Genomic DNA, 14,642 nt, shown 5'->3' with positions numbered 1-14,642 from the left:
ATCCCAAACAACCCAACTATGTTTTAATGTTAGAATACCTTGTAGGCATTCAGTCATTAATACTTGATCCTTCTGTCAAAAACCCAGGGTGAATGCTGCAATGGGCACTGAATTTTTAGGGGGATGAGTGAACAACATATGGTTTACTGCTATGATTGATGTTATGTGATGACTGTTGTCCATCAGTTTAACTTACAGTACCAGTTTCCTTCATTGATCCATATAAAATCGAGAGACTGATTTTTGACTGACTCAAAATACACTATCCAAATTTCAAAATCAGGCTCCTTAACTGGCAGTACAATTATTTTTACTGTTGTGGCAGATACTTCATTCAAAATCACAGTGTGCAATGTCTTAATTCACCTCATTATGTTACAAAGAAGCCAATGATAGATGTCTGGAGATCAGAAGTTGACTCAGAGTTTCACTGTATCTCTGTATTGTTTTGATTCACATGGGAACAGTAATTTGAATTGTTAATCCAAATTGTTGATTTGAAACACACAAGGCTATAGCACATAAATATTAAAGAGAAGAATTTTTCCTTCTGAGATTGCACCTTAAGTCTTCCTTAAGAGTTACTCTTCTAGCAATGTTTTCCCATTACTTAGAAATTCACATGTTGGGAGGCACCTAGGCAGGTCTCTAGTGTTAGCTTCTACTTAAAGCACAGTTAACTGTGAGATGAGACCTGGGCTCAGAGCTCTGACCAACTGCATCTGACAAACCTCAAGTTTCACAGCCTTTTTGGTCAGCCTGTTCCAGCAGCATCATTAGAATCACAGAATGATAATTACTTTCTGCATTTGTTTTTTTCCTTTCTTATTTCTAGTTACAGCCTCTCTTGTTTCAAGTTCATTGCTTCTTGTACTCCCACTATGCATTCTGTAAAGCCTTCTTGACAGTCACCTCTTGGGCATTGTCAGGCTGCTATTGGGCTCCCCTAGAGGCATCCAGCCAAAGGGTTATTTGGGAGGGCAGCTTTGCTCTCTATGTACGTTTTCATTTCTGCAGGCAACTTCAGGAACTTACCTGCCATTCCAGAAGTAATGATGTTGAAAATGAAAGGATGATACATTTATGATCCAAAGCTGATATGATTCTTATAGTATTTTTTACCTAATAGGTTAAAATTCTCATAAACATTCCATGGCTGCACAGACTCTCAGGTATGGCTTTATGATCCTAATATATACAAAGATGATTACTTACTTCATTTAGCTCCTTAATAGATAGATGCCTGGAAAAGAAAGAATTATATGTAAGACATTTCCTTATAGTAATATAAAAACCACTGAGTACTTAAATACTTTGATTGCATCATCACTGAAAATTAACAGCCCTTGGTAAGGGAGGGATTTTATTACTGCTATAGAAATTCAGAGGCTGGTTATTTTTCTACATAAATTATTTGCAGGAGAAGGATATGGGATTCCATAAAAACAAATAGCATCCACTGAATTCATTATGGTAAATGAGAAAAGTCTTTGTTAAGGATTCATTCTGGGGTGAGGGGAGAAGAGATGTGGATGATGATTAGCTTTCTTCATCACTTTTCATCTCATACTATAAAGTTGTCACAAATTTTAAAGTCACTATAAATGGAGCTAAGTTTCTCGAAGACTGAGGAGTTTCAAGAAGGGAGCATTCAGAGAAGCAAGTGTAGAAGAAAGTAGGTGCAAACCAGGAGAAGAGGAATGGAGGATGCTGCTCACAGTCCTGATTCACATAGATGTTCAATTATTCTTCTATTTTCTCCTGATACATCTGATCAACTGAGACACTTCCTTTTCTGAGGAGGCTTGTCAGAAACTATTCTTACCCTACAAATGGGTGAGGTATTGATGCTGACATCACTTGCTAGATGTGCTCTGTATAGTGAACACTCGGAAAACCCTGGGAGCTATTTGTCAACACTCATTCAGCAAGAAGGGCTCTCCTCTTTGTGCTTGTGCTGAAACTACTACCATGGAGGGTTAAAGAGACAAGAAGTTGGGGAATGATCTATTAGTGTGAAATTTCAGGAAGGCTAGGAGAAGGGAGAGGATCTGTTTTGGGTTTGGATAGTTGGAGGAGGGCACAATGGAAAGGGCAAGAAATGACTCAGACAGGATTCATTGGTCTCATGGGCTGGAGCAAGGCTACAGACCGGTCATTTGTTTTGCTGAACATAACACCCGGGGGATGTGTGGTTTTGTATCTGGTGCAGTCTGCATTTCTCCAGCTGTGCTAAGCAAGTGCCATTTTCTTTTACTTAGAAGTGGTTGCAAGCCTGCTAAATGTTAGTAGGACAAACCTTAAATAAAACCTTCATGAAAGTTTTCCTTTCTTTTCTATTCCTTTAGTTCTTTACTACTCTCTGGCAGTTTTTCCTTGAAAAACTGCTGGTGTCATGTTACACATAACACCACTTCTCTCAATTGCTCACAGCTGTCCAAAGAGGAACTTATTTTTCTTCAGTAAAAAGAGAGGTGCAATGGAGGTTAAGTTTTGTGGTTTGACTGGGGAGAATGTCTCGGTCCTTGGAGAAGGAGGATGAGGAACACAGCTGTACCTTGTGACTTTTGCTGACACTGGAAAGGTGTGAGCTTGGCTGAGTGCCTTCCTTGTCTGAAGGAGCTCGCTGCTTATCTGGGGCTTTGGAGGAAGTGGCTGATATTGCTTTGGAAGTGTCTTCAGAGGCCTGGAGGGGTCAAAGGAGAAGGTGAAGAACTCTGAGGGAACACAGGAGGTGCAGGGACTACTACAAGTGCAAGCCCAAAAAGTAAAACACTGGAATTTTGCAAGGCATTTCAATGTATTTGTGCTGAGCTTAGCTCAGGTGCAGGAGCTTCTTGGGGCCCTTCAATTATAATAGTGATTCTGGATAATATTCTACATGTTCAAGACATTGCTGTACTGTGGTACATGCCATTTGATGCCAGTGTGTGCCCAGTACTGCTCTCCAGTGCTAGTACACCTGGGTAGATGTGAACGTGCATAAAGCCCAGCCAGGGACCACACTAAAGTTCAGACACAGGAAAAAGTACTTTTCCTCCCAGAAAACTCGCATCTGATACGTGCCCAGTGTGTTCTAGCAGATGTAGGCACGCTGTCTGTGCTCTGAGACCAGCTAGTACCAGCCCAGCTCCAGCTGGAAGCTTGCATAAGGCTGGAGGAGCATCCATGCAGCACTGCTGAACTGCCCTTCAGTGGTGGGCTCCTGGGGAGCAAACCTAGTGCATTTCATGGTACAGACCAAAAGTAACTTAGATGAGAGAATTAAAAACCACTATTGCCATCATAATACGAATGGAAATAAATGGGGATGCTTTCTGGAAGAATGGGACAAGAATGTTCTGTTTTTCTGTGCTTTTACATAAGTTTTGGATTTGTGAAACTACACTGTCCTCTTGTGCTTTTTTGCTTCTTATTTAAGGAATAATCTCACAATGTCTGTAATGCTGATTATATTTTTATAGTCAGTGTAGGCATGGAGCTTGTCAGTCCTGCATGACCCTTTGGAAGGATGTCTTAATTGTTACAGTTATTTGGTATTGAGAAGGTCAAGAAGAGATTTAATTTTGTTTGTGAGCATACCATAAAAAATACATTCCTGGAACAGAGCTTGCTCCATCTTCTGTGGGAATAAGCAGCAATATTTGAGTTGATTTTTATGGACATGGTTTAGATTTGTAGCAAAAAAATATTGGCAGAAAGATATAAGAGACAATGAAGTCAATGTTCCCACAGTGAATGGAAGGCAAAAGTGATGCAAATTGATGGAAGATTTCCCCCCCAACAATTTACATCTGGGTTCAACCAGATTCCAGGTTTTTTACTTGGTTGAAGGTTCATCCAAGTTGATATTGAACGTACAGGCTTGAGTTCCTGCTCTGAACACTTATGGCTTATGTTTTGTTCTCCTTAATTTCCTATCAGAACCTAAGAAAGTCCAAGCAGAGATAGCTAGTAAAAGGATGCTGCTTCACCTCTAGTCATCTTGTTACCACGAGCAATGTAGATGAATGTTAGTGTTCACTAGCACTGAACTCCCCGAGCAGTGAAGGTAAGCCAGCTCTTCAGTGACCTTACCGTGGGGGAGGCACAGGCTCCTGGAAAAGAAAAGCAAAGAAAAATCTGTGTAAACTTTCCCCCTTGTTTTATTAAGAGAAATGTGAAGAGTGTAGTCTAAGCAGACATGGCTGTGTCATCAAAGGGTTTATGTACTTTAACACTCCTAACATCAAGCTTCAATATGCTGTTTTAAAATCACCGAGGAATAAAAGGCATCTACATAAACCATGAATGCACGTGGGTGAGACAATGTAGGATGGCAGATAAGAGTTCTAAATGGCCTGGTAGTACAAAATGACCTGGAAAAAATTTGATGAGAGATTCTCCTTACCTTGTGTCCATGTTTTCTCATCGTTTCTCCTATAAATAATAAAGAATAATTATTAATAGTGATACACATATATATCTTATTCTGGTATAATTGCTATTCTTGACAGTCTAGCCCCATCCCTCTCTGCCCTGGCTGTACCTCCAGAACTCTTTGCTCTAAAGTTATGTTGCTGTCCCCTTAGAGTGCATCCTGCCTATCACACCTGTGTCTCCATAATTTTGCTACTGGATGGAGACTACTAACTTATGTGAACCTAAAAGAAGCTTGAATCTTTGAAGGTTCAGGGGAAGATTGTTATGTGTGGGAATGGAAGCAAGTCACAGGCTCTAGACCTGAGACAGGTTACTCAAGGGTGTATTTTTTTAGGCTGGATGCTAGGAAGTTCTTCATAGAAAGTCTTACTGGCTGACTGGCTGTGAATGGGCTGCCCGGGGAAGTGGTGGAGTCACCATCACTGGAGGTGTTTAGGAAGAGGCTGGATGGGATGTTTGGAGCCATGGTTTAGTTGATTAGATAGTGTTGGATGATAGGTTGGACTCGATCTCAAAGGTCTCTTCCAACCTGGTTAATTCTATTCTATTAGCTGTTCAGAACAAAGCTTATTGGAAGCACAAAGGATTTTTTTGATCTGCACTTAATTTAGCCTTTCTTAAGGATGGATTACATGGATTCAGGCACAACTTACTCAAAATCATATATACTTGTCTCCATATAATGCAAGTCTAAGTGTAGTTAGATAATTATGGCTATCATAGAAGTGTTGAAGATATGGTAGGCAATAGATCTTTTTAGTATCACTCACATTCTTTTCATAAGAGGCAACTGAGAGCAAGTTAAAGAAGGGAAAAAATGAAGTATTTTTATGTTGGTTCTTTCCAGCCTGAATTATAAAATAATGGAAATTAAAGAATCATCATGATATATAATAAAACAAAGTTTGATTTCTACCTTTGTTCAGAATGAAACATTTGAGGGTGATATTTATTTAGGTATTGTTCAGAGACTATCTATGCATATCAAGTTGTTTGAAGTCCAAACTCTAATGTAAAGAGAGGTGCCATTAGCTGAAGTTTTCCTTGAAGTAAACTATGACAAATTGCTGTGACTAAAAATAATGGTAGCTGAAATGTTTTAACAATGCTAGAAAAGAACTGTTGGAAACGAAGTAATAATCTTTTGTGCTGTTCATGCCATCTTGTGGCAAAGCCACCTCATAGCACTGAGCATGACAATGTTAAGATACATTTAGTAGCAGTGTACTTCTTACTTAAAACCAGCAGGGTGCTTATCAAGCACTCTTAGCTCAGAATGCACTAAAAAATGTGTGCAAGTTGCATTCTCAAACTGGAGTTTAATTTCCCTGCCTGCCCTGCCTTCGGTTCATCTCTCTGAAGTCGGCACAGGCCTTGTGGAAGCTGGACAAACACATCAATACAACCTACTAAATCCTGGTCCCATTGAAGCTTTCTCTAAATTGACAAACTGTCAGTGGGACCTTGCCTACTGTGTTCTGCAGGTTTTGAAGCTGGCTTGTTAGAACTTCTCTCAGTTCAGCATATTTTACAACCTACGTCAGGGTTTACGCACGAGATTCAATCTGACCTTGCGTTTCGCAAACTTTATGGTGCTTGCTTTTTCCTACTCTCTAGAAATTTGGCTCTATGCTTTATCTTACAGAATGAATTGAAGAGGAGAAAACCAAGCCCAACAACTCTGTTTTGCATGGTATTCTTTGCATTGTTTGATCAGCCAGGAGAAAATAGGATACTTACACTCTGAAAATCAGCTGTTACTGTTACAGCAAGCATAGAAAGGATCATATTTTCCTGGCTTGGCAATTATTGACCATACTTAGCATATGATTCAAGGATTTGAAAGTTAGAAGAGAGAAACCAAACAAAAGACCAATTTCTTTTCAAGATGAATCAGATACTTAATCCTTTAGTAGTTAATTGGAGCTATTACTACAGCTAAAGTATATAAAATGTAGAGAAGTATGTAGAAAATTACTTAAATATAATCTTGTGGTTGAGTAAAACCATCAATTAAAGGTTTTAATAGTTGGACACTACATTAGAGTCTTGAAAAATAAGATAGCAGCCTGTCTCTGACTTCAGCACAAGAAAGAATAAACAAAAATTAAAGGCACATTTGGGATCCAAAATGATGGGATTTTGAAGCAAATTTACCATTAAAGGTAAAAGTAGTGGAAGTAAACAAAAATGCTAGGTCATATTTATTTATATGATTAGGAGGGGAACATTGCCAGCTAGCATTTGTAAATAGTCCCTGGAAAATGTAAACCCTTAATTGCTGAAGTTGATTTTGCTATTTAAAAATAGTGATTAGATTATGCTTCATGATGGATTCATACAAAATACCTGAGAAGGCTCGGGAGCCACAAATCATGAGATCCTGAGAAGGGGAAGTAAATCATAGCAGGGATCTTGCAGCCCTTTGTGGGGAACAAAGGGGATGTTTCTGGAGATGTTGACTTGCTGGAACGTGTCCAGAGAAAAGCAACAAAGTTCTTGAGGGGTTTGGAACACAAGCCCTATGGGAAGAGGCTGAGGGAGCTGGGGTTGCTTAGCCTGGAGAAGGGGAGGCTCAGGGGAGACCTTATGGCTCCCTACAACTACCTGAAGGGAGGTTGTAGACAGGCAGGGGCTGGTCTCTTCTCCCAGGCAACCAGCACCAGAACAAGAGGTCACAGTCTCAAACTGCACCAGGGGAGCTTCAGACTGGATGTTAAGAGGAAATTCTATACAGAGTGATTGCCCTTTGGAATGTGCTGCCTGGAGGGATGGTGGGGTCACCATCACTGGAGGTGTTGAGGAGGAGACTTGATAGGGTGTTTGGTTGCATGGTTTAGTTGATTAGGTGGTGTTGGATGATAGGTTGGATGTGATCTTGAAGGTCTCTTCCAGCCTGGTTTATTCTATTCTAATTCAGGAGACTCAGACTCCCCCACACCCATGCTTAGGCCCTTATAATGTAGGGAAAATGAAACTCTGATTTTTTCAGTTTAATGTCTCTTTTTTTTTCCCCCTCGAGAAAGTGGGACCTCAGATAAAATATATGGCCTTTTCTGAATAATTACTTTGGTTTTTGGATAGTTGAAACAGTATTGCAGAATTTGCAGCATGATTATTTTGGAAAGCAGCTGCTGTCCTGAGAACCCTGCCTATTCTGTCCTCTGCTATCTCTGCTTAGGTACAAAAGCTAAATAGGGAAGCAACAATTTCTCTTTCTGATTGCAGGAATGGGTTGACTTTGTTATTGTACCTCTAACACTTGCCATGCTCCTCCCTTCTGTAGCAGACGTCTGTTTCTGTTAATAAAGCAAAACAAAGAGGTGATGTTAGTCATCATACTTGAAATTTTGACTAGTGGAAATGTCACTGCTCCTGGCTGGGATGCCTCTAACACTTGAGAGATTCCCAGCAGTCAAAAACTGAAAGCAAGTGGTGAGGATGTTGGCACAGAGTGAAACAGGAACAGCTCCCAGGAACATGTGTGATCTTGTACAAGGGAACGTTATGTGGCTGAGGCACTTAACTTTCAGTGATGCTACAGAAAAGGGGAAATCAGTGACTAGGGTTTAAGATCTTTACGTACAGCTGAGTATTGAGTGTGCTGGCTGTTCGTCGGGGAAGTGGTACCTGAAGGCCTTAGACAACGTTTATCTGTAAAAGAGGAACAAAAAGCAAGCCTGAGTGATTCAGTGATAGTGCCTTATGAGAAGAAGAGTTTTAATATTCACAAAATATTTTGCAGGTCAGATCTTGCATTTCAATCTCTTCCAAACATAACCATTTTGTTGTAGCTGCAGTGAGGATGTAAGCATGACTCTGGTAATAGCTTCATGGTTAACCTCCTTGTGATTAAAAAGCAAAGCCTTCAGAAGCTGGTACACAGTTATTTGACCTAAACATTTGACCTAAACTGAACAGATTACTAACATTTGTTTTCATCTGAAGCATTGCTCTTGTGGCCACCATTGTGTCATTCTGGTTTAGCAAGGGGTGTGAGGAAATCTACTCTCTAGAGAGCTTTGTGATTTTTGCTTTAGGCATTAATAAACACTGCACCCCTGGCCATCTGAAAGAAATGCACCGGTTGTAGACCAGCATGTCTTCTTGAGTCATTAATTTTATATCTCAAGGGCACTGTTGTTTGTCTAGGAAAGATGGAAAAAGGGATTTTAGCCTTGAGTTTTGTCTTTCTGAAATACATTTGCAGACCTCTGGCCACTCTCATATCCTGCCACATTACAGTTACAGGGCATAACACGCAGGCAGAAAGCAGCTTTTTGTTTTAATGTGCTCTCCTTGACATCACAAAGCCAAAATAGTATTGTTTTGGTCTGTCAGGAGAGTCTTACATCAACAACAAAAGATGCTGAGTGGAAGTCTCTACTAACCAGGATGAAAACAGTGTTTGGAATTTGTTTCAGATTTCCAAATGAAATGTGCAAATGAATGTTTGAATGATAACACAGAATTTCTGGATGCTCAGACTGGCTTTGATCTCACCCACTGATACATTTTCTCACATTAGAAGCCATCCATTTGTGTAGACATCAAACTAACTCCAACAAAAATCGGCAGGAAAATCTGTGCTGACTTTGATGTGAGCCAGAGCAAGCTTTCATGAGTCTATTGATTGTGATATATTTTCAGATATTTTTGGTTTCTGGTTTCCATTTTCCCTTGTCTAGGGTTTCCCCCGCAGATTTTTAATGATTTAAAGCCTCCACAGAGTGTTTATAATGGCTTCCAGCAATGGATTGCTAGGATGATATTTCACTTCCGTAAACAGGATATTAATTGACTCTGTTTGTTTGGGTGTTAAATGTGACTTAGAATGGCTTCAGTACACCCAAACTTGATTAATGCAGCTGTCATGCAAGGCTAAGAATGCCTGAGAAATGCACTCAGAGTAATTGCCTATTACTGCTGTTGAAAGCAGCAGAGAATGCTTTTAAAAAGCATACCACATTTCTTCATCTGCAAATTATCAGCTGGAGGAGAGTTTCACGTGTTAGTTAATGTTTTCCATCTTAAAGGTTTCTAGGCTCAAATAGCAGTGGGCCTTTCTGAAATCATTGTGGGTTTGACTAGTCAGTTTCTTGTGCATTCCAGGTGGAGTGGGGTCCTAGAATCTCTCCCATGAAGATATATTAAAATTACAGAAGTAGCATGTAATTATAAATGGAACATAATCTAACAGCAATAGGGATGACTGCTGACCATGAAGATGCAAGCAAAGCTCTTCCTGTCCACCAGTGTGTTATTTAAGGGGGGTTGTAGACAGGCAGAAGTTGGTCTCTTCTCCCAGGCAACCAGTACCAGAATAAGAGGACACAGTCTCAGGCTCTATGCTTTATCTTACAGAATGAATTAAAAGAGGAGAAAATCAAGGTTTAGGCTGGAGGTTAGGAGGAAGTTTAACACAGAGAGAGTGATTGCCCATTGGAATGGGCTGCCTGAGGAGGTGGTGGAGTCACCATCACTGGAGGTGTTCAGGAGGAGATTGATAGGGTGCTTGGTTGCATGGTTTAGTTGATTAGGTGGTGCTGGATGATAGGTTGGACACAATGATCTTGAAGGTTTCTTTTGACCTATTTTATTCTATTCTACTCTATTCCTCAGTTGAACCACTTAATTTTAAAAAGTATCTGGACTGAAAACACCAAGTCTGTACTGCTTCTTTTTTACCTCTAGGTTTGGCTCTGTTTCCACAGACAAAAATTACCTGCATATTCAGATTCTTGTATAGGTTTGGCAGGAAGGATTCTCAAAGCATGGATGGCCTCCAGCGTCGTAGAACTTACAGTCTCATAGTCACTTTCTTCCTGCTCAGATACATTGGATGAAGATTGTGTATCAGTCTTGCCCTCCATTGTCAAATCTTTGTTCTGGATAGAGGAGGAGATGCACAGTTTAGTTCATGGTTACTTTCAGATTTGGAAATCTTTGAATAGCAGAAGCAGACATTTTTGGTGCACAGGAATAACTCTGATGGAAATTGAGGGGTTGGAAAGTAGCTTTTCAAGGGTTTTGAAAATCTAAGGTTTTGATTAAGATCAATAAAACAGTTGTTTGGGAGACAGTTTAGGTATCTCTGAATTTGGCCTGTCACCACCATTGAGAATATGATGAGTGTTTAATTTTATGGTCACTGCAGACATTTGAAACTGTGCTTTTCATTATCATATTATCCATGTGGTATTTGTATTGTACTGACTGCGTACATATGTTGCTTGCAAGGGGATGTTAACTCACTCATCACAAATGCCACTTGTAAAAATGAAAACATGCACTGCTTTGGGGGAGTGGTGCTAAGAAATGTGAAGTTCAAGTGAATGCCATAGTAAGTATCTTGAGTCCACAGAAGTGTTTTCTGGAGTCCTGCTTCACCCTTCATGCTCACTAGTCACATGCCGGAACGTAACTGCTGGCTTCCTTCATGAGGAGATATGCATAAACAGTGCAGAGCTGAGATCACTGCTGAGGATTCCCAATGTCTTTGTAAGTCATATTTTGCTACCAGAGACTGTCTAGGCACATCCACACACCTGGGTGGTCTTTGATGTTTGTTTTACTCTCTTCTTGAACTCACTAGCAATGAGGAATCAATAGCTACCTGAAGCATCTTCCAGTAGTTAACTGTCCCATCAGTTCAGACTTCTGAGCACTACAAATTAAATCAATTTGTTTTACCCTGCAAGGACCCTACAAAAATTGATTGCAATCCACTTGATTTCAACCTTTATTACCCTTAATGCCTATAATTACATTTCCTTTTAGTCTTCTCACTAAGCAGGTTCAATACTTTAAGGCTTTCCTGAGCTGCCAACTAGCTTAAAAGATTTTGAGCCTTGTATCTCCAGCATAACTTTCCTGTAATTCTCTCTAGAATAATATCAAGCAAACCTTCAAGAATTGTTCTTGACAGTACTTTTCAGGGTCAAGTTTGCAGTTTTAGAATAGTACATCTAAAAAATTAGCACCACCACAACCTAGACCCCTGCAGGAAACCTGGAATTTCAGGCTCCTCTGCATAACCTCTCCTAGTTTAGTAACAGACTAGTGTCAGCTGAGCTGAGGGTGGATATTTTGTTTTTCAACCAACTGTGCAAACATTTCACACTCTATCTAGACCAGGTTTCTACTTGTGAGACTGGGAGCTGTCAAAGACCTAACAAAATTTGAGGGATATTGCATCTACTGTTTTCTTTCTCCTAATTATGGCCTTATTTCTGCTGAGAAGGCTGTTTTGAGGAGTGGGTGAGATCTTCATGTTCACATTAGCAAATTTTTTTATACAGTCAGACTTTTCATTTCCAAAAGATGCTTTCAGACTGACCTTGCTTAATAGTCTCTCCTGTTATCCAATAAACCCTCTTGTAAGAAACTGAGGTTGCCACTGTTCTTTTGATTTAAGAAGTCAGAACTCCTTGGAGAGTTCCTAAAGATGATCAATTAATGTGTCAGAAATTACTTGAAACTCTTCCTTAAGTGCTCTAGCATAAGTAAATATTCTGTCTGTTCTTCCCCTGTTCTGCTCTGCTCCATTACTTCTGTCTAGTTGGTATAAATTCCATGTTGTACTTGATTGTAATTAACCTTTCTGTGAAACCTGAAGCAGCCAAAGTATTGATTGCATCAACCTTCTTTAGTCATCCTTTACATGTTCAACTTGTTTATTAAGCAACAGACTCTGCTTGCTTTTCCTCTTTCTCTCATTTGTAAGGTATTTCCAGTCTTTTCTTGCACACCTGAGCTGAAACTCAAAAGCAGCTTTTTGCTACAAATGAGAAGACATTTCAACATGTACTCATAGCTTTTCATCTTTCTCTTGAGTTGGTTGTATACCAAGCCTAGAGTTTTATGACTTACACTTTTTTCAACCTGCTATTTGCACATGATCTAATGGTAAAGGCATACTTTAGATTCAGAACATGAAGGAAGAATTAACTAGTGAGTGAGTCACTTCTCTTGCTTCCTCTAAAACAAAGCAAAAGTTCTCATATATACTTCAAAATGTTCATGTTTTAGTTTGCATTAACAAACAGTGAGGATTGCATTTTCTGTTACCAGCATAATAGTCAGGGTGATATTAACACACATTAGGAAGTGAAAGAGAAGTAACATTTTAGAAAGAACAGTGTGCTACTTACAAAATAACAGGTATTATCAGGAATTGTTCTTCTGTTTTCTGTATGAAGTGGAGAAAAAATGTCAGCAGATGTCATACTGCAGAAAATAATTAACTGATAAAAAGGAATAAAAATCTGTCAATGGCACAGTATGTTACAGATCCTGAAACAAAGGAGACGATGCAAATCCACCCTTGAGTTTGTCGACCTGTGCAATGCTTGAGGAAGTGACTGTGTGGAACTGGGATTCGCAACCACTGGCGTGTCTAAACCCACCCACAGAAAATACCCAGAGAAGGATGTGCTTCAACTTTTCTCTCTTCTCAGTGCACAGTTGTATGGGTTCACCCTGGAGAGCTTGGGGATTCTGGTCTGGAAATCCCTCTTCTGAACAGAAGCATATCTTCTTCCTTTAGTAGCAGAAGAAATCTCTCCTCCTGCTTTCAAGAGTGAACTGGAAAGCAAGATTTGCTGATGTGTTTTCTGCAGTAGCGCAGCTCTTGGTCAGGAAAATGCCCACATTTCCCAAAACTGAGAACTCTCCAGCTATCAGGCTATAAATTATTCTAGGTAGTGGCCATCAGGTCATATAAGCTGTCTCATGGCACAGGCAGGAGTTAGAAGTCTGAAGAGCTGGTGAATGGGAGAGTGAGTCCACTTAAGAGGCTCCCAAGTTCTGCCCTAGTAACTGTTTAATGCACACCAGCCCTGGTATGTTCTTGCCCAGTACATGCTGCTCTTGTGGTGAAGCAATGCCTGCTTAGGCTGTCTGTAGCCTCAGAAATCCTGCACCTGTGGACACGTAATAGCTTGGTTTCAAAAACAGCATGAAGCTTCTTCTATGAAGCCTGACCTCTAACACATAATTACAGCAAGCTGTAATGCTTAGCAGAAAGGGATAATTGTGTACTGAAACCTTTTTATGCCAGGGAGAGGATTAAAACCAGTCCCACTTCTTGCCTAGGTGCTGTATTCTGTGTGGTGAAGGATGAGTAGCATCCCACAACCCTCCCCTTCCAGCTGTGCTGTGACAGAATCTAGCCTATGCCTAAACAGCCCCTTTACATTTGTCACTATTGTTCTTTTAAGGTCTCAGTACTGCATGAGCCTGGTATTGCAGAGTTTTGTATACCCCAGCAGATGGCATTGAATGTTCATTTATTCAATGCTCATAGTACTTCTGTCTCTGCTCAGAGGATCACTATTGGCGGGGAGGAAGGAGGGAAGAGTTATTAATGCAAACTAGTTTGATTTGTCTGCTGGTGCAAGTCAGAAGTCAGCCCAGTTAAATCAATGAGATTGGTGAGGAAAACTGTTGCAGATGAGCATAAATAGGTAGCACCAATACAATAAGAGAAAAAGACAGTGTCTTCAGTTGTAGCTTTTGTGCTTCTTTTAAGAAAGAATGGTTATTCTATCCACAACAATAAGAATTGTGTAACAGTGGTAAACATCAAAGCTATTAACCACGTATAGCTTAATGCTAAAAGGGGACTGTTTGACACTAGCCTTTGGGGTGATTTATTGATATCCAACATCAGTTTACAATTTGATGGCCAGGTCAGTTTATAATCTGTTCTGTTAGGCAGGAATCACCACAGTTTGGAGAAACTCCAGCCCTCCCTCTCCTTTTTTTTCCCCCTAACACCTGCTTTGCCCAGAGTAAGTGAAGAGAGAGGTAGTGGTGCTGCTCTCCTGTGGGCATTCCCTTGGGCTGAATGCCCAAATGTTTGCTCTGTGCTAGCTGAGGAGTGCAAACAAGCTAGAAACCTCTCCTCCTGTTATTTAAGGTTGGTATTTTGGTAGCAAAGATGAAAACTTCACTGTCAGCTACACTTTTCATACTGGGCCTTCAGAATAAGCAGTGCTGTGTGCCATCTGGGTGCTGGAAGACTGTTGTAGAGGCTCAGCCCTTGTGGGGACACTTCCTGATGTTTGCTATATATTGCCCTGGAATATTCAGTTTCCTGGCTTCTGGTGTGCTGGCTGTTTTACATGGATGAAAAGAGTGGACAGACTCACTGTGCCAGGTGGTTGCAATCAGCTGGACCTTCTGGCATCAGTATTCTTTTCTACTGCAAGCTAAAG

The 14,642-nt window shown here is 40.3% G+C and overlaps 1 protein-coding gene across 1 annotated transcript in view; it reads right to left on the bottom strand.

Annotated features, from left to right (window-relative positions):
* CLNK (cytokine dependent hematopoietic cell linker) overlaps positions 1-14,642 on the bottom strand; it is a 41,420-nt gene that overhangs the window by 8,622 nt on the left and 18,156 nt on the right. The window contains exons 4-11 of the mRNA XM_068149711.1: positions 12,576-12,613; positions 10,148-10,310; positions 8,009-8,076; positions 7,676-7,721; positions 4,391-4,419; positions 4,078-4,097; positions 2,558-2,686; positions 1,216-1,243 (exon numbers count right to left, since the gene is read on the bottom strand). Of these exons, the coding sequence (XP_068005812.1) occupies positions 1,216-1,243; positions 2,558-2,686; positions 4,078-4,097; positions 4,391-4,419; positions 7,676-7,721; positions 8,009-8,076; positions 10,148-10,310; positions 12,576-12,613 (521 nt within the window). The remainder of the gene's footprint in view (positions 1-1,215; positions 1,244-2,557; positions 2,687-4,077; positions 4,098-4,390; positions 4,420-7,675; positions 7,722-8,008; positions 8,077-10,147; positions 10,311-12,575; positions 12,614-14,642) is intronic.

This window comes from Melanerpes formicivorus, unplaced genomic scaffold (genome assembly GCF_026170545.1).
Source record: "Melanerpes formicivorus ecotype bairdi unplaced genomic scaffold, bMelFor1.0.p_v2 SCAF_18, whole genome shotgun sequence".
Taxonomy (NCBI): domain Eukaryota; kingdom Metazoa; phylum Chordata; class Aves; order Piciformes; family Picidae; genus Melanerpes; species Melanerpes formicivorus.
The sequence above is the reverse complement of the archived record's forward strand: the minus strand, read 5'-3'. Positions and strand labels throughout refer to the sequence as shown.